The sequence below is a fragment of the Stenella coeruleoalba genome, assembly GCF_951394435.1.
Source record: "Stenella coeruleoalba genome assembly, chromosome: 10".
In the NCBI taxonomy this organism is placed as follows: domain Eukaryota; kingdom Metazoa; phylum Chordata; class Mammalia; order Artiodactyla; family Delphinidae; genus Stenella; species Stenella coeruleoalba.
The window spans coordinates 21,688,331-21,712,735 of NC_137156.1; the positions used below are offsets into that span (position 1 = coordinate 21,688,331).

General features: G+C 38.7%; 1 protein-coding gene across 5 annotated transcripts; it reads left to right on the top strand.

Annotated features, from left to right (window-relative positions):
• The first annotated feature begins 6,577 nt into the window (after positions 1-6,577).
• Positions 6,578-23,550, top strand: ZSCAN16 (zinc finger and SCAN domain containing 16). 5 transcript variants are annotated; one of them, XM_079932743.1, is made up of 5 exons: positions 6,588-6,634; positions 7,214-7,680; positions 8,669-8,807; positions 12,818-13,237; positions 19,956-23,550. In XM_079932743.1, the coding sequence occupies exons 2-5, from the start codon at positions 7,297-7,299 to the stop codon at positions 20,012-20,014; spliced, it is 1,002 nt and encodes a 333-aa protein (XP_079788869.1). In that variant the 5' UTR covers positions 6,588-6,634; positions 7,214-7,296; the 3' UTR covers positions 20,015-23,550. The 5 variants fall into 5 exon arrangements, with proteins under 5 accessions (XP_079788868.1, XP_079788869.1, XP_079788870.1 ...); XM_079932744.1 differs by lacking the exon at positions 19,956-23,550 and adding an exon at positions 19,075-19,469; XM_079932742.1 differs by lacking the exon at positions 19,956-23,550 and having other exon boundaries at positions 6,578-6,634; positions 7,258-7,680; positions 12,818-16,701.
• Positions 23,551-24,405: the final 855 nt, after the last annotated feature.

A 24,405-nucleotide genomic window follows, 5' to 3' on the forward strand; every position in this document is an offset into this window, starting at 1 on the left:
TAGAGATTACTACTGTTTCTTTTCCCTTTCCCTTTTTATTCTCCCGTTTTCTTTGGAGTTGGAATAATAATCTTGTCTAAAGTGTGAATTTAGAATTAACATCTGATCTGCATTTTTTCTAAAAACCATGAATTTTTGCTTAGCTTGATAAAATACATTAACCAATCAATTACCTACACTAAAACATTGTGCAATACAAAAGCCATTTTGTAATATTGGAATGAACTATGATTTGCACGGGTAGGATGTGTTAGTGGCAGTAGAGCAAGAAGATTTACCATGCAATTTCCCAGTGACCTTTCACATCTTAAACCAGAGAGGGCAAACAGGCCAATGGGCTGTAGTTGGCCTGCACATGCATTTTTCTCACAAAGTGTTTTTGTTTTTTTGGTGATATAAAATTATTGCAACTACTTAAGTTCACATAAAGTCTGACTTTCCAGATTCTCTTACAAAAATGCATGATGTGGCAACCCTGAGCACCACATTCCCATGTGGGAACAACTGACTGGAGCTGATTATCACTGTTGTCTAGTTGGACATGGTCCCCACTGCCACACAGATTCCTACTGTCTTATATCCCCCCCTTAATTCATTTTGTCTGTGTGAACCCTGCCCCTACCCTAAGGGTTTCTCAGAGAGGCTTCAGGGCTCTAGGTCTCTCACCACTGAAACAGCTTCATTTTAATTTGTTTTAAATATTGGCCTCTAAATAAGATTTCTCTGAAGAAAGGGTTTTCTGCTAGCAACAGTTTGAAGATTTAGATTAAATAATAAATTCTAAAATGTAACTTTTGAGCACCTGAAGGTAGAGGAAAGCCACTTTAAAATTTTCTTTAGATAGAATGTATAGGTAATCTATTGAAAGTCAATTATAATAGCTTCTAACCAAATTCTTAGAGACCAGTTAATCAGGTGAGATGAAAAACATAAAAACACATGAAGAGAGTCAACATTAAGTGAAAAATTGAAAAAATGCAAGGCCAAAAGCAGAGACCATTTGGGAAAGAGAACCGTTGAAATGTGAAACATTCAGTAATAGGAGCAGTTGTGGGAAAACAGTGGGATGAGGCCTTAATGGGAGAGTAGGCAGAAGTGAAAAGAAAAAGCAGCTAAGAAATGGAAAGATGGGGATAAACTCTACGAGAGGAAGAAAGTGAAGAGAAGTTAGGGAGAAAAGGGAAAGACCAGAGATGCCAGAAAAACAAACTTCAAAGAGGAAATGGAAGCAAAATTAGTGAAAACATAATAAATGAAAAAGCAACCTTTAAAGAAACATGAAGGGGAGGTTGAGGGTTTGTAGAGGCTAGAGCCCATGTTTTGATCGTTAACCTCCCAGTGACTTCAGAGTAATAATCAACCCTTTATTTCTATGCCATGTAGGCCAAATCCCTCATATGAAAGATCCTAACCCAAACCTGAGTTCACTACTCTATTTACCACTCAGGATCCTGGTCCTGCACGGGTCTCTGAGTGTTGAGACACAGGACGCCCCTCTTTACCACTCTAAGCCCCAAATTGTTGAACTCTGCTCAGCCTGAACTCTACCTTCTTAGCAAAACCAAACAAGCAGAAGGATTCTCCTGAGGAGCAATAATATATTCTTGGCCTCTCTCTGCGAGGCATGTGGCTTGCCTGTTCCACTAAAGAGGAAAAAGCATGATGTTGTGAGATAGTAATATCCATTATAAATTAAATAATGATATATGCAAAAGGAAAAGCCCTTTGCAAAGTATAACAGTAATAGCTACCGTCTGTTGAACCCGTGTCCCACACACTATACCAAGCACCTTATTATCAATATATATCTCATGTAAACTTTCCACCTCTTCTATAAGCACTATTTATTATATCTCAATGTCTATATATAATTTATTCTTATGAAAAGCTTGTAATAAAATGAAAAGTTTTTATTATATTAAAATGTTAAATAGCCTGTTAAAGTGCTTTTAGAATAAAATCACACAACTATGTAAAACAGATTAAAAATATCAAAAATTGGAAGGGAATGACAACAAAATATCAATAGTGACTGTATTTAGGTGATGAAAATGGAACTATTCTCTTCTTTTCTTTCTACTTGTCTTATATTCCAAATGGAAAATTTAGAATTTATCCTACACATGTAATAAATACTTTTAAAAAATTAAAATGCTACAGAATTTTCTGAGCCTTTCTGGAGATGATTCTTTGATAGTTTTTTCAATTATTTCCTTTAGGATTGATTTTTTTAGATTTTTCTACTTCTTGAATGAATTTCGGAACTAATGGTTTTTTCCCAGAAAACGATCAATTTCATTAAGATTTTTAAAAATTTTGGTAGCATACTTACCTCATCTGCTATTATTTGTCATTGATAACTTAATTTTCTTCTCTCACTTGGATTTACCATAGGTTTGTTGTTTTTATGGGCTCATTTACAAAGATTTCATTCTTGGATTTAGTTATTAACATGACTTTTTCTATTTTTAATTCATTTACTTTTATTTTTCTTTTCTAACCTTTTCCTTGGGAATTTCTCATTCTTTTTCTGATTTCTTCAGTTGAATTCTTAGTTCATTTATTTTCTCTCTGTTGAAATAATGAAAGCAAGTGAGTATATACATCTACCAAGTGCTGATATTTTTTTAAATTGTCCACTAGTGTTTTTTCTGGGTTTTTGTTTTGCTTTGCTTTGTTTCTTGGTAGTTTTGGAAGACATAACCAGAGGGGGAGAAGGGAGGACTCTCCTTGTCATACATAGACTGTCTGCTTATGCCTTAGTAAAGAGGTCAGAGAGGCTTTATCCAAGTAGAGGAAGGACATACCTAAGCCAAGGGCAGAGCCAGGATTTTAACAGGATCTGTGACAGTGGTTGGAAGCCTCATTTTGTCTGGTGTTCAACCACTCAAGTTACCCAGCTGGTGCTCCAAGGCGCTGGTGTGTTGATTCTCTGAAGTTGACGAGTGACTGAAGCCAGGGGTACCTGAAGAATACTCTGGGCTACGCAGTATGTTCACGGCCTCTAGCAAGGTTTGTGTTTGAAAACCTGATAAGAGAATTTGATACAACAAGGCACTAAATAAGGAGGGAGAAACATGCTAATAGTACACCGTGCACTAAAGGGGGAACAGGAAATAGTTAAGCATTTTCTAGATGTTTTACTTGCTCAGTTGGCTATGAGGGACATATTATGCCAGTCAAGGGAAAGGGCTTTGGCTTTCCATCATGTAATTCTAGTGAAAGAAGAACAGGGGGTATCCTTTGTCTAAATGTTTCTCCCCAGAGAGGAGAGTTTTCTAAAGCTTACATGAAAGTCACTCATTTCTACGCTTTCTAAATGTTCCACCCATGTTTACTTGATCACTTATATTTGCCTGAAGCACAGGGAAGTTAGATCTGATTTTCATCTTAAAGGAGTTATACTCTTTTGCAGGATGACTTGTCAGGCAAAGAATTTCAGAGAGAGAAAAGAGATATTGATGGCATTCTCCAAACAGAAAAATTGTTTGTAAGTTGTGAAGAATAAATAGGGTTTAAAAGCAATTATCTTTTTCTATTTATACCAGTATTAAGTTTTTATAAAAATTAAACCTTAACAGAAATATATAATGTATAAAATGCAAGTTCTCTGTAAGTTTACCCCAAGTGATAATCACTGAGAACACATTTAAGATGATTATTTTACAAAAATGATCATATCATACTGTTTTGTAACTTACTTTTTTTACTCAGTATGTCTTTGGCATCTTATAGTTTTTAGTTTTAAAAATGATCAGGGTATAAGGGCTTCCCTGCTGGCACAGTGGTTAAGAATCTGCCTACCAATGCAGAAGACGTGGGTTCGAGCCCTGGTCCAGGAAAATCCCACAGGCTGCGAGACAACTAAGCCCGTGTGACACAACTACTGAGCCTGCGCTCTAGAGCCCATGAGCCACAACTACTGAAGTCCACATGCCTAGAACCTGTGCTCCCAACAAGAGAATCCACCACAGTGAGAAGCCTGCACACCAAAACGAAGAGTAGCCCCGGCTCACCACAAGCAGAGAAAAGCCCACGTGCAGCAATGAAGACCCAACGCAGCCAAATAAATAAAATAAAATTTTTTAAAAAGTGATTGGGTATATAGAAATTTAAATTCCCAAATGCTGGATATTCAAGTTTCCCCATTTAAATAAAAAATGTCTCTTTGTACACATTTTCAAACATTTGTATAAGTATTTTATATGGATAATTCAAAGAAGCTAAGTTGCTGGATCAAGGAGTACAGACATTAATTTTAAGATGTCTTCCAAAAATATACAACTAACAGTGCCTCTATTTCCACACACTTTCTAATATTGAATATTATCGATTTTTTTGTCTTTAGTAATGGAAAAGAATTTTTAAATCTCATTATTGTTTTAATGTAAATTCTTTAAGTAGTAAATTTGAATACTTTTTAACAGTCATTTTTGTCTATCAATATTTGTGTTCTATAAATGCCAACTTAGGTCCTTTGCCAATTTTTCTACTGGCCTGTTCACGTTTTTCTTTTCTTTTTTTTTTTCAAGAGGTCTTTGCTTATTAGGAAAATCAGCCCTGTGTCTTTGAGATGTGTGGTATATTTTACTCTGAGCTTATATTTTAGGTGGTTTTTTTTTTCATTCAAAAATCCTAAACTTTTCCATCACCAGTTCCGTTTATCTTTCTCTTCATGGCTTTTCAGGTATGTCTTTAGGGTTTTTTATGTCACACTTAGAAAGTCCCTCCCCACTCCAAGGTAGCAATAGCTTCACATTTACAAGTCTATGTTAACACAGCAGCCAGAAAAATCTTTTCAATGCCTAAGTCTGATTAAGCTACTCCTCTGCTCAGAAATTCTGAACGGCTTTTCATCTTGGAGTACAAAACAATATCCTCGCACTCATGCAAGACCCTCATCTCTCTCTCTCTCTACTCCCAACACCCTTTGCTCCTTCAGCTCCAGACACATAAGTCTTCTTCCTGTTCTTTGATTATTTAAAATACTCTCCATTCCAAGCCTCTGCATTTTCTATCCCTCTCCCAGAAACCCCTTTACCCCTAAGGGCCCACTCACTCATCTCCCTCAATCTTTGCTCAAGTCAATGTACTAGTGAGGTCCTCAATGACCACCCTATTAAAAGTGCATTACTCCTGGGCTTCCCTGGTGGCGCGGTGGTTGAGAGTCCGCCTGCCGATGCAGGAGACACGAATTCTGTGCCCCGGTCCGGGAAGATCCCACATGCCGCGGAGTGGCTGGGCCCGTGAGCCATGGCCGCTGAGCCTCTCCGTCTGGAGCCTGTGGCCCTCAATGGGAGAGGCCACAGCAGTGAGAGGCCCGCGTACCGCAAAAAAAAATTGCATTACTCCTTCATTGTCATCCCAAACTCCATATTTTCTTTATTTTCTCCTGAGCACTAACAACCACCATCTGATACACTATATATTTTTCTTGTTTGTTTATTGCCTGCCTCCCTACCCCCACCCTCCACACACACACACACTTAGAAGTTTTATGAAGGCACGGGCATTGTTCTACTTTAAACTACTTCCAGCTTCTAGAACAGTGCCTGGCACAGTAGGTGAATAATCAATATTTGTGAAAGAAAGAGAAAGGAGAAAAAAAAACTAAGCTTTTCTTACCCATCAGCTTGGCAAAGATCAAAATATTTCATAACATTGCGTTGGCAAGTATAGGTAAACGTCACAGATGCGTTCTATGATTAGTAATTTGGCACTAAGAAAAGTACAAATGCCCCTACTCTGTGCTCTAGTAAATCTTTTTCTAGGAATATATACTATGGGTATATCCTTACACACAAGAAATTATGATGTTCAGAGTAATTTATTGCAGCATTGTTTGAAAAATAAAAGAATGGAAACAACCTACTTGACCATCAATAGTGTAATTATTAATAAATTATGGCATAACTGAATACTATGTGATTATTCTTTTTAAAAAAGAGCAAGATGGAAGAAGCCCTTTATGTACAATCTCCAAAATCAATTAGTAGGAGGGAAAAAAAAAATCAAGTTGCAGAACTGTTACCATTTGTGTATGGGTGTATTTGGGGGTGAGGGTGAGGGAATCTAAACCTGCGTAATATACCTATGGAATGATATAGCATATGTCACGAAAAATGGTTGTCAAATCTAGATGCGGGGGCCAGTTATCCTTTTCTTTTCTAATCTTTTTTATTGAAGTTTACTTAATTTACAGTGTTGTGTTAGTTTCGAGTGTACAGCAGAGTGATTCAGTTATACCTATATTCTTCTTAGATTCTTTTCCACTATAGTTTATAATTCTTTTTAAACACTGAACCATGTGAATGCATTACATACCCATATTACTTATTTAATAATTAAGTGGGGGAAGAAAATCTTGAGAGGGAAAAAGTTTTTTTTTTAAGAGCAAAAAAAAACAGCTTGCGGGCGCCTAAGTCCCATCAGTTCAATGTACAGGAACCGGGCCGCCCGCGGGTTAGAGCTGAGGGTGGGCAGCCCGGCGGACGCCACCGAGGCGAGGCTTCCTAGAGCGGCCCGGAAGTGCCCTGCTGACAGCGACCCAGCGCCGATTGGTCGGTTTGAGTCTGACCTTTGTTCGGGCCGCCCAAAAGACGCTAGCTGTCGCACCTGTACCTCTCGGCGCGAGGTGAGTCTCTCCCGGCTCCTGGGTGGAGGAGGGGGCAGGGCATAGTCGTGGTCTGCAGCAACTGTCTCCCCACACCTCCCCCTCACAGGCTGTCCCCTCCCTCCAGACATAGCTACGAGAGAGGACTTGGGCCGACATCCCGGGAGAACGGAGCGAAAGGGAACACTGGTTACGAGTTGCTCTGCGAGGGCATTCATCCTAACCCCCTTTCTGAGTTGGCGCATGTACCCCACAACCACTGCATCCTAGGGACCCGTACATCTCAGGTTGTGGAATGAAAGAGGCTTTTAACAACGCTATTAACACTTAGCGTTTATTTAGTGCTTGCTCTCAGGCCAAGGACTTCGCATACTTATTTAATCTACACGTCGACCCTATGAGAAACACGAGAATTTTTACAGATGAGGAGCTAGTAACTTGCTCTAAATTACACAACAGCCCAGATTCAAATGCATGCTCCTGCTTCAGTGTTCTTATTTACAGCCTCCTGTCAGACTGTTTTCTCTACTCAGTTCTGGTTGCTTCCCTTTATCAGTGTTTATGTTCACAGCAGCTTTTGTCATTTCTCTATGGTAACAGATTTTTCTCTGAGACAAGATTCTAAGAGATTCTCCTTGAATCAGTTCCAGATAGAGGATTAATCTCCCGAAAAACAGCCCAGAATGGCCACATCCCTGGAACCTGAGGAACAAAAAGGACTTTTAATAGTTAAGGCAGACCATTATGGGGGACAGGACTCCATCTCACAAAAGTACAGTCCTCACAGAAGGGAACTCTTCAGGCAGCACTTCAGGAAGCTCTGCTATCAGGATGCACCTGGACCCCGTGAAGCTCTTACCCAGCTCTGGGAGCTTTGCCACCAGTGGCTGAGGCCAGAATGCCACACAAAGGAGCAGATTTTAGACCTGCTGGTGCTTGAACAGTTCCTGAGCATTCTCCCTAGGGACCTGCAAGCATGGGTGCAGGCACACCATCCAGAGACTGGAGAGGAGGCGGTGACTGTGCTGGAGGATCTGGAGAGAGAACTTGATGAACCTCGAAAGCAGGTGGGAAGGGGGCGGTCATTTGGCTGTGAGAGAGCAGGGTTTAGACCAAGCCAAAGCAAAAAGCATATGAAAGAACACCTGAAGGTATTTAATATGTTACCCTAGAGAAGAACAAGGCTTAGGGACTGACTGCCAGTGTCAAATAACTGAAGTGTGACTGATTAAAAAGAGACACTAGACTGATTCTATGTCAGTTTGGAAGGTTAGGATCAGTGAGAAGCTGTAGGAAGGCATAAAGGTATCAGGAAAACAATTTTCTAACATTCATGGTTACCTATACGTAACATAGGCTACCTTGTAATAAAAAACTCCCCTTCAAGGTTTGGTTCAAGTAGATAATAAGGATAATACAGAACAGCATGGTCTAATTGTGACCCATTCACATTTAATACATGTAATTAAATATACATTTAATATATGGTAATTAAATATAATGTGAGCCCTATATGTGATTTAAATTTTTAGTAGCCACATTTGTGAAATTAAATACATTTCATTTAACCAAAAATATGTAATCAATATTAAACATGAGGTATTTTACATTTTTTAATTTCAGTTTTCAATATTTGAATGTATTTTACACTTCACATATCTCAATTTGTATTAGCCACATTTCAAGTGCTCAGTAACCACATCTGGCTAGTGGCTATCATATTGGACCACATGGTTATAGAAGAAATGCCCCATTTGGTGGAAGTTGGGTTCGATGATCTTTAAGGTACCTTTCAAGTCCCCAGACTCTGATTCTGGACCTCTGCAGATCACTGTTAGAGGCACCGAATTTTATTCTCCAGTGTCCTGAACTGTACAAATTAGACTGTGTCTCTTCATTTTTAGTCATTATTGCCATTTGCAGTTGCATCAGAATTTGTCCTCTTTTCCATGGCCTTGGTCCCTGGCACATGCTTCTTTTGATCTTTCTCTGAAGTTCTTTCCGTTCTTTCACAAAATCTACCTTGCAAGCCCAATCATACTTCATTGTTCCCAGGTCCCAGCCAATTCAGAAAGACAGGACACACTTTTGGACACGTTGGCCCCCTTGAGAAGGCCACATGAGTCACTGACTATCCAGCTCCATCCCAAGAAGACCCAGCAGGAGCAGGAATCTGGGGAGCCCCAAAGGACTGGTAAGGAGCAGTAGTCTGTGTTTATGAGGGAAGAGCTTGCTCCTTAGGTTACAGAGGAGCTTTCTCTTTCATCTTCTCCCTTTTAAGTTTTCCTGCTTGTCCTTCACCTCACTGTGGAAGATCTTATCTCCCTTCCTACCCTTGCCCTATCATGGAAAGAACTGTATTTCAGTTTTTCATTACACTTAAAAGCTGCTATTTGGCCCAAGGGGTGGGGGAGGAGTTCACCAAATGTAATCAATGCTACTAATAGAACACAAGATGAGGACTGATAAGAGTCCTTCGAGTTTGGTATTTAGAAGTTAATGAGTCTTACCAAGAGTATCAGGAGGCAGAAGCTGAAAGAGTCAGACTATTTTAATAAGCTTTAGTAAGCTTAACTCTGTGGAATCCTCACCTCTTTTCTGTGAGAAGCCGTATAAGTTTCTCTCCTCACCTTTCAGAGAAGATAGGACACGCACTTATAAAATAGGTCGCAATAATAATTTAACGTGTCTATTGTGCTAAATTGTATTGCAGAGAACACGGAGAATTATTATTATTATGACTAATGGCTTATCTATGCAAAACTTTAAATTCTAGATATCTTTCCTTCTGTTTTTTTTTAATACTTCTGGACCAGTTTCACTCTGCTTCCCGTTAATGTAAGTCCAGAAAATTACACACTTCCTATACCTGAAATTATAGAGGTTTACACATGTGCTGCTACCAAAATAACCTTTCAAGGGAATACTATACAGTTAAAATGTGAATTGTATTTTCTTAAGCTAATCTACCAAAAGATACCTCATGAAATCTAGCTATCCTTGAGGCCTATGACTTCTTAGGGAAGTCTACTTTGTCTGCATTGAACAGTATTAATATGACTTTTTTCTTAGGTACAGCCCTGGCAATCTTACACAGTTTTTATCTGTGTTCCCACTACCACTATACTCCCCGCCAAAAAACAGACAAACAAAAAACAAAACCATCAAAGCAAAACCAAAGGAAAAAAAGAAAAAAACCCTGCAGAAATCACAACAAATACATTTGAAGAAATGCCTCTCAACTTTATTAAAAGAATGTAACATCTGGTCCAAATCCTCATTTTACAGTTAAACAGATATACCCACAGTGATTGTGACTTTTCCAAGTTTCCATAAGGAGTTAGAGGGAAAGCTGGGGCTCCTGTCTACTAGTAGAACAATTTTTTAAAACCATCATGATAATATACCAAAAAGCCAGTGTCTTTTAAAATAAATTTATTGTTAAATAGAGAGACTTTTTTATGCAATATCTCATTTTAAAATTTTCATTGTATCTTTCAGCAAGATTATTAGTATTAGCCGTTGGCTAGGGTAATGGGACTCGTCTCTGTAAACATACCTGGAAATTATAATAGTGGTCACTTAATACAGAATTATCTTCACATATGAGAGAACTTGGAGAACCGAGTGTTTTGCAGTTCTTTGTAGCACATTGTCAGGTATTTCAAAGGGAATTTTTGGATGTTCTGTTAACCCACAACTCTGACTCTGTGGTAGCAGTAAGTGATTGTCTACTTAACTCTGTTCCAGTTTCACTTCAGTCAGCATTTAACCTTGTTCTTTCCCTCTAGACTGTAAAGCAAGTTGTACATATGGTAATCAAATGGTCTTTATGGACATAGCCTCATCTCAGTGACGAGCAGGACTGGGCTTACCTGGAATGTAACTGATAGGGACTCTTGGATATGCCAAAATAAAATTGGAAGAATGGCCTTGGCAGAAGATGCTAAAATGAAATACTCCTAATTTTGTCAGTTCTGAAACAAGATCTCCTAGAATCCTATTAGCCTGGGAATAGCTGGCACTTGGAAGAGATACATAAAGCCCTGAAACTCCAGTTGGCCAAGTAGACTGCAGGTCCCTGAGATGAGAAAAGTTCCCATTTGACAGTTTCCATACAATTTTCTTTATGTTGTTCAATTGCAGATGTAAGGGAGAGGGTTGTAATTTGAATTGCTGAACAAGGAAAACTGACCCTGTATTTAAAAAAAAAAAATCTTTTCAAGTCCTGGTGAGGGATTTTTCTCCAGACTTCTCCTGAAGTTGTAGGAGAGAGACTCATCCTAAGGACTGGTAGATTCCCCTGAAGGTGGTAAACTGACCATAAGTGCCAACTCTTTGTATCCTTTTTTAAAAGATATTCATCTTCATCAGTAAGCCACCGAAAACCAACCATCAGTGACTCCAATATGTAAAAGAAGCTGTTGAGCCAATATGTTGATGTTTGAAAACACTTTTCTTAATGGTATGGGGGTGTCTCTGATTTCTATGATTTGCTTAATGATCATTAACCTACTAACTTAGCAGTACTTCTGCCACACGCTATACTTTTACACATGCTTTATCATACATTTCGTCATCTGATCAAACTATAGGAAAGGAGGAGGGCACAGAGGTGATAAGGAAACCAAAATGGTTATAATCTGCCAACATTTAAATAATTTTAAAAGCAAAGCCAGGACTGATATCTGGACTTTCTGGCTCTAATCCAGTCCTTGTAATTTCTAGCCTGAGATAATATGGTATTTAGATTCCAAAACAATATCACTTTAGAGCAAATAACCAAACTTCAAGAAATTTATTGCCTGATTAAAAAAAATATATTGTAAGGAGGATGGTAAGATTTGAGGAAGATTTGGTAGGATGGGGACACTGTGATGACAATGAAGAATGGGGTTCATGGCGCTCAGTCCAGAGCCAGTGTTTTCCATACCCAGCCCAGGAACTGAAATGTTCTAGTAGCTCTTGCTGCTTCTTCCATCATACCGAGTGAACCACTGAAAACAATCATTTAATCACATATAACTATATGTGATTAAATGATTGTTCTACAGTTGGGATTCCTAGGCCTGTTGAGATGGAGGTTTCATCATAACCAAATAGGTGACACCCAGCATTAAGACCAAATAGGTTTATTCCCTCCAAATCATCAAAACACCTATTTTCTTATAGAATTCAACTCAGCAAATATTTATTGAGTACTTGCTATGTGCCAAGTTCTATGCTTAGCTTGGGGTTGAGGATATGGGGATCAGAAAGAGGGAGAGAGCACATCCGATTTAGGAGGTTAGGGAAGACTTCCTGGAGGAGACAGCATTTGAGATGGACCTTGAATAATAGCTAGGCCAGTGGCTCTCAAAGTGCAGTCCCTGGACCAGCAGTGTCTGTCATACCAAGAAGAACAAATTTCAGGGTTCTACTCCAGCCTTATCAAATCAGAAGCTCTGGGGGTAGGTAGCACAGCAATGTTTTGATAAGCCATCCAGATGATTCTGATGCACAATAAAGTTTGAGAACCACCAAGCTAGGGTTTAGACAGGAGGAGATGATAGTGAGGACGTCAGTTTCAGAAAAAGGATTCCACCCAGCACATACACCAGACCATTCACTGTTACTTCCTGCTTAGCTTCCTCCATTTATCCTGACCTGCATGCTCTCTCTGCTTTTAGCTAACTATTATTTATACATACTTCTCTCCTTTAATGGTTCCAACTCACTATATTCCTCTCAGACCCCTGATCCCATTACCTTCTCCAGTCACTTTTACTTGGTTTTGCTCCCACTTACTACCTAGGTTTCAGACCCCTCATGTTTCTCCCAAAATTTTACCTCCCTCCCCATCTGTTTTCTAATCTCCCTGTTTATCCCTCTTAGTTATCCTTGGCATGTGTGTAGTTCCTATTTGCCACTCTGCATTTGCACAGGATTGCCAGGTAACCCCTCATCCACATTTTTGCCTTTTCCTCTCTTCATAATCTATTCACAAATAATGTATCCTGCTATCTTCCTTACTGGCCTCTTCTTTAATTTCTTCCCTATATTGTCAATATATGTTTTGATGGTGCCAAATATCTAATTTTTGCATTGCATGTGACTTTTCATTTTTATAATACATTTTTAACATTTACATGTTCTTTATTCCATAGGCTTTTTGCTTCTTAAACCTAGAATAGGACCTGTTTGTATACTGTTCATTTGTTACAGGTGATAAAACCAAGACTAAGAATGAAGAGTTGTCCCAGAAGGAAGATATACCCAAAGACATGGAATTCCTTGGGAAAATAAACAACAGACTTACCAAAGCTATTCCTCAGTATCCTGAGTCCAAAGATGCTATTGAAAGTGAAGGCAGATTCGAGTGGCAACAGAGGGAAAGAAGACGCTATAAATGTGATGACTGTGGAAAAAGTTTCAGTCATAGCTCAGACCTTAGTAAACACAGGAGAACTCACACTGGAGAGAAGCCCTATAAATGTGACGAATGTGGAAAAGCCTTCATTCAACACTCACATCTCATTGGACATCATAGAGTACACACTGGAGTGAAACCCTATAAATGTAAAGAATGTGGGAAAGATTTCAGCGGGCGCACAGGTCTCATTCAGCATCAGAGAATCCACACAGGTGAAAAACCCTATGAATGTGATGAGTGTGGGAGGCCTTTCCGTGTAAGTTCAGCCCTTATTAGACATCAAAGAATTCATACAGCAAATAAGCTCTACTAATATGGTGGAAGTAACAAAAGTTCTTTAGACACTCAGGCCTAATTAGTTATCAGAGAAATCTGCCTTGGAGACCTTGAGTATCCTGATGTAGGCAAAGCTTCAATCATCATTAAAAATTTCTCTGGCACCAGAGAATTTACCTGAGTAAAATTTCCTTTTATTTCTGAAGTAGTTCAGTTTCTTGGAAGGAACTAAGAGTTATTTCAGAAAGCCTTGTCCACTGCCAGCATTGCTCACTTGCAGCCCCAAATAACCATGTTTCCTGGTCCTGGTTGAAAGATGTGAATTCTACCTCTCAACTCTGGCTCCTTTTTCCTTGGCCACTCAGTGTATGACTTTAGGCAAGACATTCATATTTTCTCTGCCTTCATTTTCCCATTCTGCAAAGTGCAGATGATATAACAGAAGCCCACCGGGTATGCTGTATTAAGTTAAAATAGATGAAAACTGCTTTTGAAATTAAGAACTAAAACCATACTGTTTTTCCCCATCATTAGTGATATAATGGCCTAAATATCCCTTATCTTAAAGTGGGGAATATAATAATTTTGTGGAATATTTTGCTTTGCCAGTGATAAAAAAATGAGGAAACCACCAGAAAGATAGCAGGCTAAGAAAAACATTAAAATGGAGAGGAAAGCTATAAGTCATCAGTGGGAGCTGCTGGGAAGGGGGATGATGGAGTGTGTTAGGGATCTGTAACTTTGGATAAGTCACTTCTCTTCTGAATCTCAGGTCATTTAAACTGAGGGAGATCGGGAGAGGTTGGTCTAGAACTGCACTGTCAAATATGGCAGCCAGTACCCACATATGGCTATATACATTTAAACTTAACTGAAATAAAGTGGAAAATTCAGTTCCTTGGTGACATTAGCCACATTTCTGCTCAATAGCCACGTGTGGCTGGTAGCTACAATAATGGACAGCACAGATCCAGACCATTTTTTATCACTGCAGAAACTTCTCAAGGACATTGCTGTTCAATCATTGGTAAGGTAACTTCCAGCTTTGGTATGTGATTCTGAGTTCAGGAAGGTAGCAAAAGAGATAGCTGAAGAGGCTGTAATAGCAATAGGAGATAAAATACAAACACCTTAAAACAAAGTAATTTAGTAAAAATAACTCTGTGGTACTTTTTCAGCCTTAGAGTGTATTGTAATTGGAGAAAGATGACTATTAAGTAAATACAATAACCTAATAATCAAAATTGAAAGCTTAACTTACTACCTCATCTCTATAAAAAGAGTGTAATTACCTTTACAAGGTAACATCCCCTGTCAGTTACCCTATACTAATGAGAAACTGGGACTCTCAGGACACTAATACTTTAAGACACAGTGAACAATTTAGTTTTTCTTTTTCTTTTTGGCTTCGGAATGTATTAGCATTTCATGAACGTATTTGCGACAGTTTTACATCACTAGTTTGAGAGTTTTATAGCATGACAGGAATTGTGACCAAAGGCCAACACGTTCAAATTTACAACACCATCAAACTGCCACGAACCACTAATTCTAGGAATAGCCATCACCAAAATGATCAGGAAGTGATCTAATCTCTTACTGAAGACATTAATTACACATACTTGCTTTGAGAGTAGGAAAAGCACCAGAATCATTTTGTGTCTACTACTATTGGAAGGTGACTCTTAAATCATTCTTCATAACACCATAAAGATAAACTGAGTTTTTATATCTTTTGAACATAATGCTCCTTATAAAAAAATAAAAGTAAGTTTACTTTGAATGTATACATCAACTGATACAAATATTTTAAGGCATCAAGTTTCACACTCATACTTGTTTTTTCATTTATCTGAGCACTATTTCAAAACATTTGAAACAAAGGATTTTTTAATGATCATGAAAAGTAAAGTATTAAATCTTTAGTATTAGAAACATCGTTTTCTAAAAAATAAAGTTAGATGCTTAATGAATGATAGCTTTTCCCCCTTTACCTTCAGTCTTGCTAAAAAACTGTCATGTGTAGAAGCTGTTCACAGTCTTTAAAGGGGAAACTCATGTTTCTGATCTTATCCTTGAATTTAGAGACTTCTGCAATGGTAAGAAAGATGATCTTGGCTACCACAACATTGTTTACTTAAATGGGTAAAAACGATGACAGACTGATTTTCCTCTAACGTACTCTGTATGATTGAACATTCTATTCAGGTAGTAGTTTTGAATACCTGTTGTGTATAAAGAACTGTTCTAGTCTTAGAGTTGTACACCCTCAAAGTCTGAGTGAAGAGTAGTTTGGAGCACTGAGACTATGCTACCCTTTTTAGTCTGGTGTTGATTCCAAATTGCCACCACAGTGTCCACCATCTGATCTTGACCAGAGGGGCAAGGATAAGAGTCAGGAAGGTACAGAAAGATTTGGGGCCAGAGACAGCCTGGAGTGATAGTGGCAAGAGAAGAAAGTCCAGTGGGACCTGGGATAACTGCTGGCATAAGGCAAAGGGGGCATGAGGTTGAAGGAGATCTAAGTAGTTGTTAGTATTATGAAGGATTAGGCAGTGTCCTAGTAAGTCTGTAGAAACGCACAAAAAATTGGTGAGGATGCAAGCAGTTAGAAAGAGGAGCTCTGAGTTCAATCACAGCCACAGTTATTCGAAAAGAAGGTGTAATATGTTAGACGCCGTAATGAGAACCACTGAGTTCTAGCAGAGAGCCATCCTGGAATGATGGCACCTGCTCGAAAAGAACCCTAAACATGGAAGGCAGTTTCTTAAATAGTTGTGTCAAAAACATATGCATCACTCCTCCCAAATTTTTTGGAGGGTTTTTCTTTTTTTTGGAGGGAGGCAAGAACTTGTAGTTTGTAGTTTTCATGAACAGACAGTGATTTTAAGAGGCATCTAAAGGGAGTACGGGGGCAGTTCTTTCAGATACAGTTGGGGAATGGTGGTTAAACTGGTGATTTTGAATGAGGAGCCAACAGCTATAAAGGGAGGAAACAGATGAGAGTTGGGGTAGGAGAGGATGTCGGAGGTATGCACGGGCCTTGGTGAACAGGGGGGAAACAAGATAGAGGAGAAGGGGATGGAACAAAAAGAGAGTGATAAAAAAGGAGCAAGGGTATAGGGAAAGGAACAAAGATAAAATAAGAGATGGTGATAGAGAAAGAAAAGAGTGACAAGTAATTCCAATATTGACATCAATTATAATTGAGACAGTGGTCATATGCCACAGCCATACGAAGGTGAACAGATCAGCTTATCCCAAGGTCGTTGAGTCTTACATGCACAGCACATATTATTTATGTTATCTTTATTGAATGTGTCTACAATCTCATTCTGAGCATGAAATTATTTCTTTATAGTCTAATCAAAAAGTCCATCAACAGTGAAACTGCTAGAAATTTTGAAATGCTTCAAAACAACCTGTTCTCCCCTTAGTAATATCACAAGGCAATTAGACTAAGTTTCTAAAAGAATAGATCTCTCAGTCTTTCTTACTCAAATCCTCTAGAGCACAGTTTCTCAACCTTGGTTTTACTGACATTTTCAGCCAAACAATTTCTTGCTGTGGGGGGCTGTCCTCTGCAGTGTGGGATGTTTAGCAGCATTCCTGGCCTCTACCCTCTAGATACCAGCAGCCCCAACTTGTGGCAAGCAAAAATTTCTTAAGAGATACAAATGTTCCCTGAGGGACAAAATCTCTCCCCCGCCCTGCCAGCCCAGTTGAGAACCACTGCTCTATAGGAAAATAATCTGATTTCCATGACCGTTCCACATCATATACAATAAGATTCAACTTAGAAATGTTATATATGGCCAGCACTTTTAGACCCTTTTACTACCCCACAAAATGATTTTCTAGACCTTCTTCTCTCTATACCGTACTTCTGCTGCTACCCTCTCCTTTGCCCCTTGACCCAACCACAAATAGACACTTTATCCTTGATCTGCACTGTCCAATACATTAGCCACTAGGTACATGTGGCTATCGAGCACTTGAAATGTGGCTACGCAACTGAGGAACTAAATTTTTTCACTTTAATTTAAATTTAAAAACTGATACTCAATTCAGTTATTGGAAAACCTTTAAGTATGTTCGGAGTATTTCGGGTATAGGAATCTATTTTTTCCATTCAAAATTTTATGTAATCTCAATACAGATCAAGTACTTCCAATGAAAATTTAATAACTGAATTGAGATGTGTAGTAAGTATAAACACACTGGATTACAAAGGCTTAGTATGAAAAAGGAATGTAAAATATTTCATTAATAAGATATTATTTTAAAATAATATTTTGGATATACTGGTTTAAATAAAATACATTAAGAATTAATTTCACCTATCTTTTTACATTTTTAATGTGGCTACTAGAAAACTTACATCCACATAGGTGGATCACATTACATTCCTATTAATTGGACAATGATCAAGATCTTCTCACTCTCAGGGTAGGTCCCATTCACTATGTTCCAAACCACCTCAATTCTGTGAGGCTAAGTTCTGTGCTGCCAAGGACTTTTTACCTTTTTCTTCTTATTCATTAATCCAACAGGTATTTACTGAGTGCATGCTATGTGCCACGCCTCTATTTTAGGTATTGGGGATAGAGCAGGATATAACAAGATATTTCCATGTAAGACTGTGAGAAAAATAGTGAATGTTAAAATTAAAGGTATAATGCTGTCCTTTCAGATGGAAGACTATTAGGAAAAAAAAGGCAGGGCATTTCAGGTTAGGTGTGGGGAGGAAGGAAAGAAAAGGGGGAAAAATAGATTGTTACTTTGGGATTACAATTTCATTTCAATTTAATAAGATTTTAAGTTTGGTTTGTTTGGCAAGTCCAATAGCACAGCAATAGGGACTAAAGGTCTTTGGATATGCCATTGCATGAGAGGACTTATTAATGGTTAGACCTGCTTTATGCATTATTTTTAATACACACTTCATAGTATTTACTGCAGAAGTCTCTGGGGAAATTAGCAATGGAACAATTTCTATATGTAAGAACCATAAGTTCCCATGTATGTTGAATTAACCTATTATATATCACCGTAATACTGGGTACAAGGAAGGAAATTTCATTAATCCAGTTATTGTGCCTTTTTGTTTTTCTCTACTCCACTCAGTAGATAGTCTTGGAAAACTCTCCTATAGCCTTAACTTTATCTCAAAGACGTGAAGTGATTACGTGCTTTTGATGTTTTTTGTTTAAAAATAACTTACCTATGAAGAACAATCAACAGATAATTATAAACAAATTCTATTTTACTATCTATATAAAAATACAAACATGAATATGAGGACATCTAAAAATGCAGAAATAGTTATATATTCCATGTATCAATGTATAAAAACATAGCTGGAAGGAAATCCTTTTTCAGAATCAGGAAATAGTGCCTTATCTACTAGGTTAAAATCCTAAACCCTCCAGCAAATGTATAATTCCATATTTTGAACAATTTTAGTATTTCATTGTCACATAAAATATGTAAATAGCTATTCACATTATTGTGGTGATTTGCATATACAATAGGAGTCAGATGGGAAAGAAAATACCATTCTTATTTGTAAAGCAATGACAACACAATAAATCTGGAATCTTTGAAATAATTTTAAGTTAAAACATTTCTTCACCTACTGCATATATTTATAAGTTACGTTAATGTCTAACTCTTACACAAGTTGAGTTTTTTGCATAAACACTTAATGCTACTTTCTAGGCACTCTGTTACTCAAGGGTTGACCTTAAATTCATTTTTCCCCTTGGATCAGTATTCTTGACACCTATGGAAAAGAACATCCTGGCTCCTCCAGAAAGTAGATAAAGCTAAGTCAGAAATAAAGAAGAGATAAACATGACACTCCAATTGGAAAAGTATAAAACCATCACAGTCAGTTTGGCTTCAAATGAAGAGTAAGTACATCAATACCTCCTAGAAAAATCTATGCCATTTCTTACATAAAACCCAAACTACTACCAGGACTTTGAGTTAGTTCAGTGTAGACATTCTACCAGACATAATGTATTTGATAAAGCTTCTAGCTTTTTATCTTCAGACTGGTTTGCTATATTAATTCAAGAGTCTCAGGAATATGAGAAACAATGACAATAATTCAAAATTTTTCATTATCTGTTCTTGGATGTGTCTTCATTTGTCACAACTGTTGGGCTATAATAAAGGAGCTGCTTCTGTCTTTTCGTTAAAAAAAAGAAATCCCTGCTTTTATAAGCCTGTATTACAGTGAAGGAATACAAGACAAATATCGAATAGGAGTAGTGGTATATGGAATATAAATAATGAAATGAAACAGAGTGGCTGAATGACTACTACAAGTAGTCAGAAAAGGCTTTTCTGGAGAGCTGACATTCTAACTGAAATATAAATGTCCAGCCTTGGGAAGTTCTGAAGAAGACCCTGTCAGGCAAAGGGAATTGCTTATGCAGTCTCTACGGTAGGAATGAATCTGATGTGTTTACAGGAAATGAAAGAAAGTCATTGGGTCTAAAGCAGTGGATTAAGGGGAATGTGGTAATAAAATTAGGCTAGAGAGGTGAGCAGGGGCCAGGATATGTATTCTAAGCATGGTGGGACACCATTGGAAGGGAAGGACATGATCTGATTTTTGTTTTTAAAATATTCTGGTCCCTTAAGGAAGCAAGAGTGAGAAAAAAGCAGAAGCAAGGAGACCCGTCAAGAGGCTACTGCAGTAATCCAGATGAGAGAAGGTGGTGGCACCAACCACAGGTCCAAAGTGGACATGAAGAGAAATAAAAGGATTCAAGGTATACTTTGGAGACAAAGCCAAAACAATTTGCTAAAAGATTGTTGTAGACTCCTAAATTCTCACACAAAAAGATGTTTAAATACTGGGTTAAACATATGAAGTTGCCATTTCTGTGTGTCAGAAGCAGTGAAATATCAGCAATTTCAAATGATTTAACCTAGTGGAAACAAAATAAGAACAGAGAAAAAGCTAGAGAGAAATGGAACAGGAGAAGGGACTTTGAAATTGTGTGGGGGCCTAATTAATTTGTTAAATGAAAATTTGTATTCTTTTCTCCTTAAAACTTTCTGTGGAAGGCACCCTTTGTTAAGCCCTTTGTCTAAAGGGAAATTGCCAACAAACCTGATGAGATTCAGAACACCACTATAATAACATGTCTCTGTACAAACTTCCTTCTGGATAGCACGTTTCCTAAACAGATAAAGTCAAGGTTATCAATGAAAGGCAGTAGAGCAGAGGTTAAAAGCAGAATGCCTGGGTATGAATCCTTACTCTGCCTGTTACTAGTTATATGACCTTGGCTTACTTTCTGTGCCTCAGGTCTCCCATCTGTAAAACGGTGGTAAAATGGTTATCTACCTCATAAGGTAGGAATTACATAAGTGACCAAATGTAATGGGTTTAGAACAGTGCCTGACACATAGTAAGTGCTATGTTAGCCTCTGCCAATAGCGCAGTTAAGTCTTCTTGTTTATCAAAATGCATCATGTTCAGCATTTTCTTCCCCCCAGACTGCTTAAATTAGTTAACTGGCATTTGATCTTCATGAATTCACTGCATTTGTTGCTGTTGTGTGTGTTTTAAAATAATTCCTGTAATGTTAACAATTACCCTAATTCTGAACTGCTCCCTGCTCCCTAAATACCTAACCCCAAACCCAGCCCGGACGGGCCCACCCGTCCACCGGCGGAGAACACCACCTCGGTGACCCTCACTGGGGCACCCACCTGCCAGCTCTTGTCTCCTGGCGGTTTCCAACCCCCGGCGCCGGGTCCAGCTCACAGCGCCGTTTACCGGGCCGCAAATCCCTGCCCGGGGAGCTCTGGAACCTTTAGCTACCGGAAGTGGCTGGGAGTCGCGAGAGCGCTGAAAAAGGGGGCCGGTCTTTCCCGGGTTCAGAAACACTGAGGTTGCCTTGCGCACTAAGGGAGAGGAAAACTGGCCTCTGTTTAAACTTCTCTGATCCTTAGGGGAAATGAGGGCCCAGGACGAAATGGGTGAAGAGTACCGCCGCTAGTATTCTTTAAACCTGGATTCAAATTCCCGCTCCACCACTTTCCTGTTAGGATCAAGGGCAATGTTTTTAACCTCTCTAAGCCTCGGTTTCCTTGTTTGTGTAAATCAGAATAATATAGTGCCTGTTTCATAGGATGGTTGTGACGACTGTGAGAGTGCACGTAAAAAACTTAGTCTTTAGACGTTTCCCTCCCCTCCCCTATCACTCATCCATGTCAGACAAATAGGACTAATTAACCAACTGTCACTTTTGCTTTTCTGGAGCTCGTGTGAAGAAAAGTAAAGTGCAAGACTTGAGTAAGGGAGAAACCAAGAAGAATACAAAAGATTGACAGTCATTGTGAGCTTCACATAGTTGCCCATCCCAGCATTTTCACCTCACTTGGCTCCTGGCACATGGTAGGTTCTTGATAAGTACTTACTTGGATGAATGAGGACAGATCTAGGGAAAAGGAATTAAAGAACAGAAGGGAGAAAGTGAATCAGACTGACTAAATTTAGCTAGTTGACAAAACAAGCGAAACCACTTTTCTCGTCAGAAATGTATGGTAGTCACTAGGCTCCTGTGTCAGACAAAGGACTTTACTTAATGACACAAGCATCATGAGCTTCATGCTCCCCTTGTCCTCAAAGCCAGAGGAGTGCCGAGGAGGGGCCCCAGTGGGTACTGCTCACACAATGGGTTTGCATCCTAGCAGAGGAACCCCAAGCATAGGAAAAGCCGGTCTTTGCCCAGCCTTGCCCCAGAGTGAGGCAATATCTTTATTATCCTGGTCAGGAAACAAATCTGCTCCACAAAGAGATACAAACATCTTTGAAAAGATAATCTGAAAGAAAATCTGTCAGAACCCTTGGAGAAATGTGAGAGATCCTTGGAGAATTGTTTCCCAGCACTCTAGGTAATAGCATCTGGGGTTAGAGGAGATGTCAGCCTTTTTTTTTTAAACTTTATATACATCAAGATTCTAGTTTTTATCATATTTTGTTATTTTAATTTTTAAAAATATAATAAAAATAAAAGGCAAACAGAAGTTTACATTTGTTTTAGTAAGGGATAAGGAGCCACTCAGGGTCTGTGACTGGGGAAATTATAATGATGTTTAAGGAACATGAATCTAGTAAACATATCTGGAGTGGACTAAAGTTATGAAGATTATCTCAAGGCTGCAGTCGTGTAGGTATGAGGTAATTAAAGGAAGGTGGCTATAATAGAGAAGAGCAACATTTCAAAGGAGAAATCTGCTGCCTCCCACCCTAGAATTGATTTAAAGCAACTTTCACCCGGCCCACAGGGCCCCCCATCAAAACCAGTTCTCACAGTGAAAATTTAAAGTCACCACTCTGCAGTAATAATGAGGATATGGCAACACCAGTCACAAATCAAGTAGGTGGCCTGGCTCAGCTCCTAGCTGAGAAGCTGTACCTGTGCCTTGTGGCCTCCCCTAGCTCAGCAGGCCTATCCACCAAGCTTGCAACTTCTGCCCTGCTCACTGTTTTGCATTTTTATTCTGTTTCTGATCAGTAGAGATTCAAAGAACGTTTCAACCTAAATGTTTCTTTTTTCCACTTTTTTATATTAACCCATTTCTATGTTTAAAGCAGCGTGGATTAAATACTTAACATACTCATTTACCTAGAAGACATCTGCCAACTTGGTCTTCAGCATTCATTCCCCAACTGATTTATTTAAAGTTTCCTTCTGTTCTCTGGATTGTCTCTTTCTGTTCTCTGGATTGTCTCTTTCTTTTGGGGGGGTCAGATCTCTGTTACTCTTGTCCCGCCTTTCATGCTGTGCACCTGATTTTCATTAAATGTCCTCTGGATTGGATGCTTATATTTAGGAATGGGGTCCTGTGCTGGTTAATTTAGGTAGTATGAGTTTCCGCTACAGTTGTAGGAGGCTGCTTGTGCAGCTCGTATTATCCCAATGGAAATTCTCAGTCCGGGTTGTATGTAAGTAGGCAGGCCTTCCTTTAGAGTGAGTGGGAGCAAGCAGACAGGCTGGGAGCCTACACAGTTACCAAAATGAGAACCTCTTTCTCCGCCTCCTTGTTCCATTGTAGAGGTCCAGAGTCATTTCAAATTTTGCTATGCTTCTTTCTGAGGCCTCAGTTTTCTTATTAAGAGCCCTCCCTATCATTTTAGAAAACAGGTATCAAGCTAGAGGGCAGAAGCCCCAGCTTCCAGTTAAAAAAGGGAGATATCCAACTGTCCCAAATGGAGTTCTTAAATGAATAGCCCATTCTTGCCATTTGCACCTCTTGGTCCTGAGGTTTGAACTTCTCCAGGATTCTTTTGCAGATGCATACCTGGCCCTGGTGTCTTACAGGGCAATTTCCTCTGCTTCTTCAACAATCTGATCCCAATTGCTGATTCTTTTCCAGAAATTCCTCAAAATTTCTGCTCCACTCTTTATTTTCTAGCACTGTTATTTATTTATTTTGTTTTAAATTTTTTCAGTCATTTAAGTGTGTTCTTGGGAGGGAAAGGAAGTAGATATATGTCACCCTTCCAACTTGAACTTAAAACAAGCCATGTTCTTCTATACCACCTCTCTCTCACTTTCTCATTTTTACACACCTCATTTTTGGATTCTTAGAGAAGGCTTTCTGATTAAAGTGAAATCTGAGCCAGACCTCGAAGGATGGATAGAGTTTAGGTAAGTGGAGAGTAGTAGGAAGTACACTTCTAGCAGAGGGGTCAGTATGAGCAAAAGTGTGATACTGAATGAAGTAGCAGGTATGAGAACCAAGTCACCTCCTATTAAGCCAGACATTAAAGAGATTTGCAAAATGTGAAATGATTCCACTCCTTTTACTTTTTTTGAAAATATAGTTAAATTTCATAAAATATTAAAGTAACAAGATATGTTACTTAAGTTAACATGTAATGGGTATGTTATTGTTAAAGAATAAATACTTTTAATTCCTGTTTTAATTTCGAACAAAGCAAATCTTGATGGATATGACCCATATAAACATAAGCTCTTTGGAGTCCTCACTAGTTTTTAAGAGTATAAAAGGAGTCATGAGACCAAAATATTTGAGAATCAATATGCTAGTCCATACACTATATGAAGTG

Bases quoted from the DNA above. Each gene is read 5' to 3' on its own strand.
- ZSCAN16 (XM_079932742.1), top strand. From the start codon at position 7,297: ATGGCCACATCCCTGGAACCTGAGGAACAAAAAGGACTTTTAATAGTT. The intron at 7,681-8,668 runs GTGGGAAGGGGG...CATTGTTCCCAG, and splicing joins TTGATGAACCTCGAAAGCAG to GTCCCAGCCAATTCAGAAAG. The intron at 8,808-12,817 runs GTAAGGAGCAGT...CATTTGTTACAG, and splicing joins TGGGGAGCCCCAAAGGACTG to GTGATAAAACCAAGACTAAG.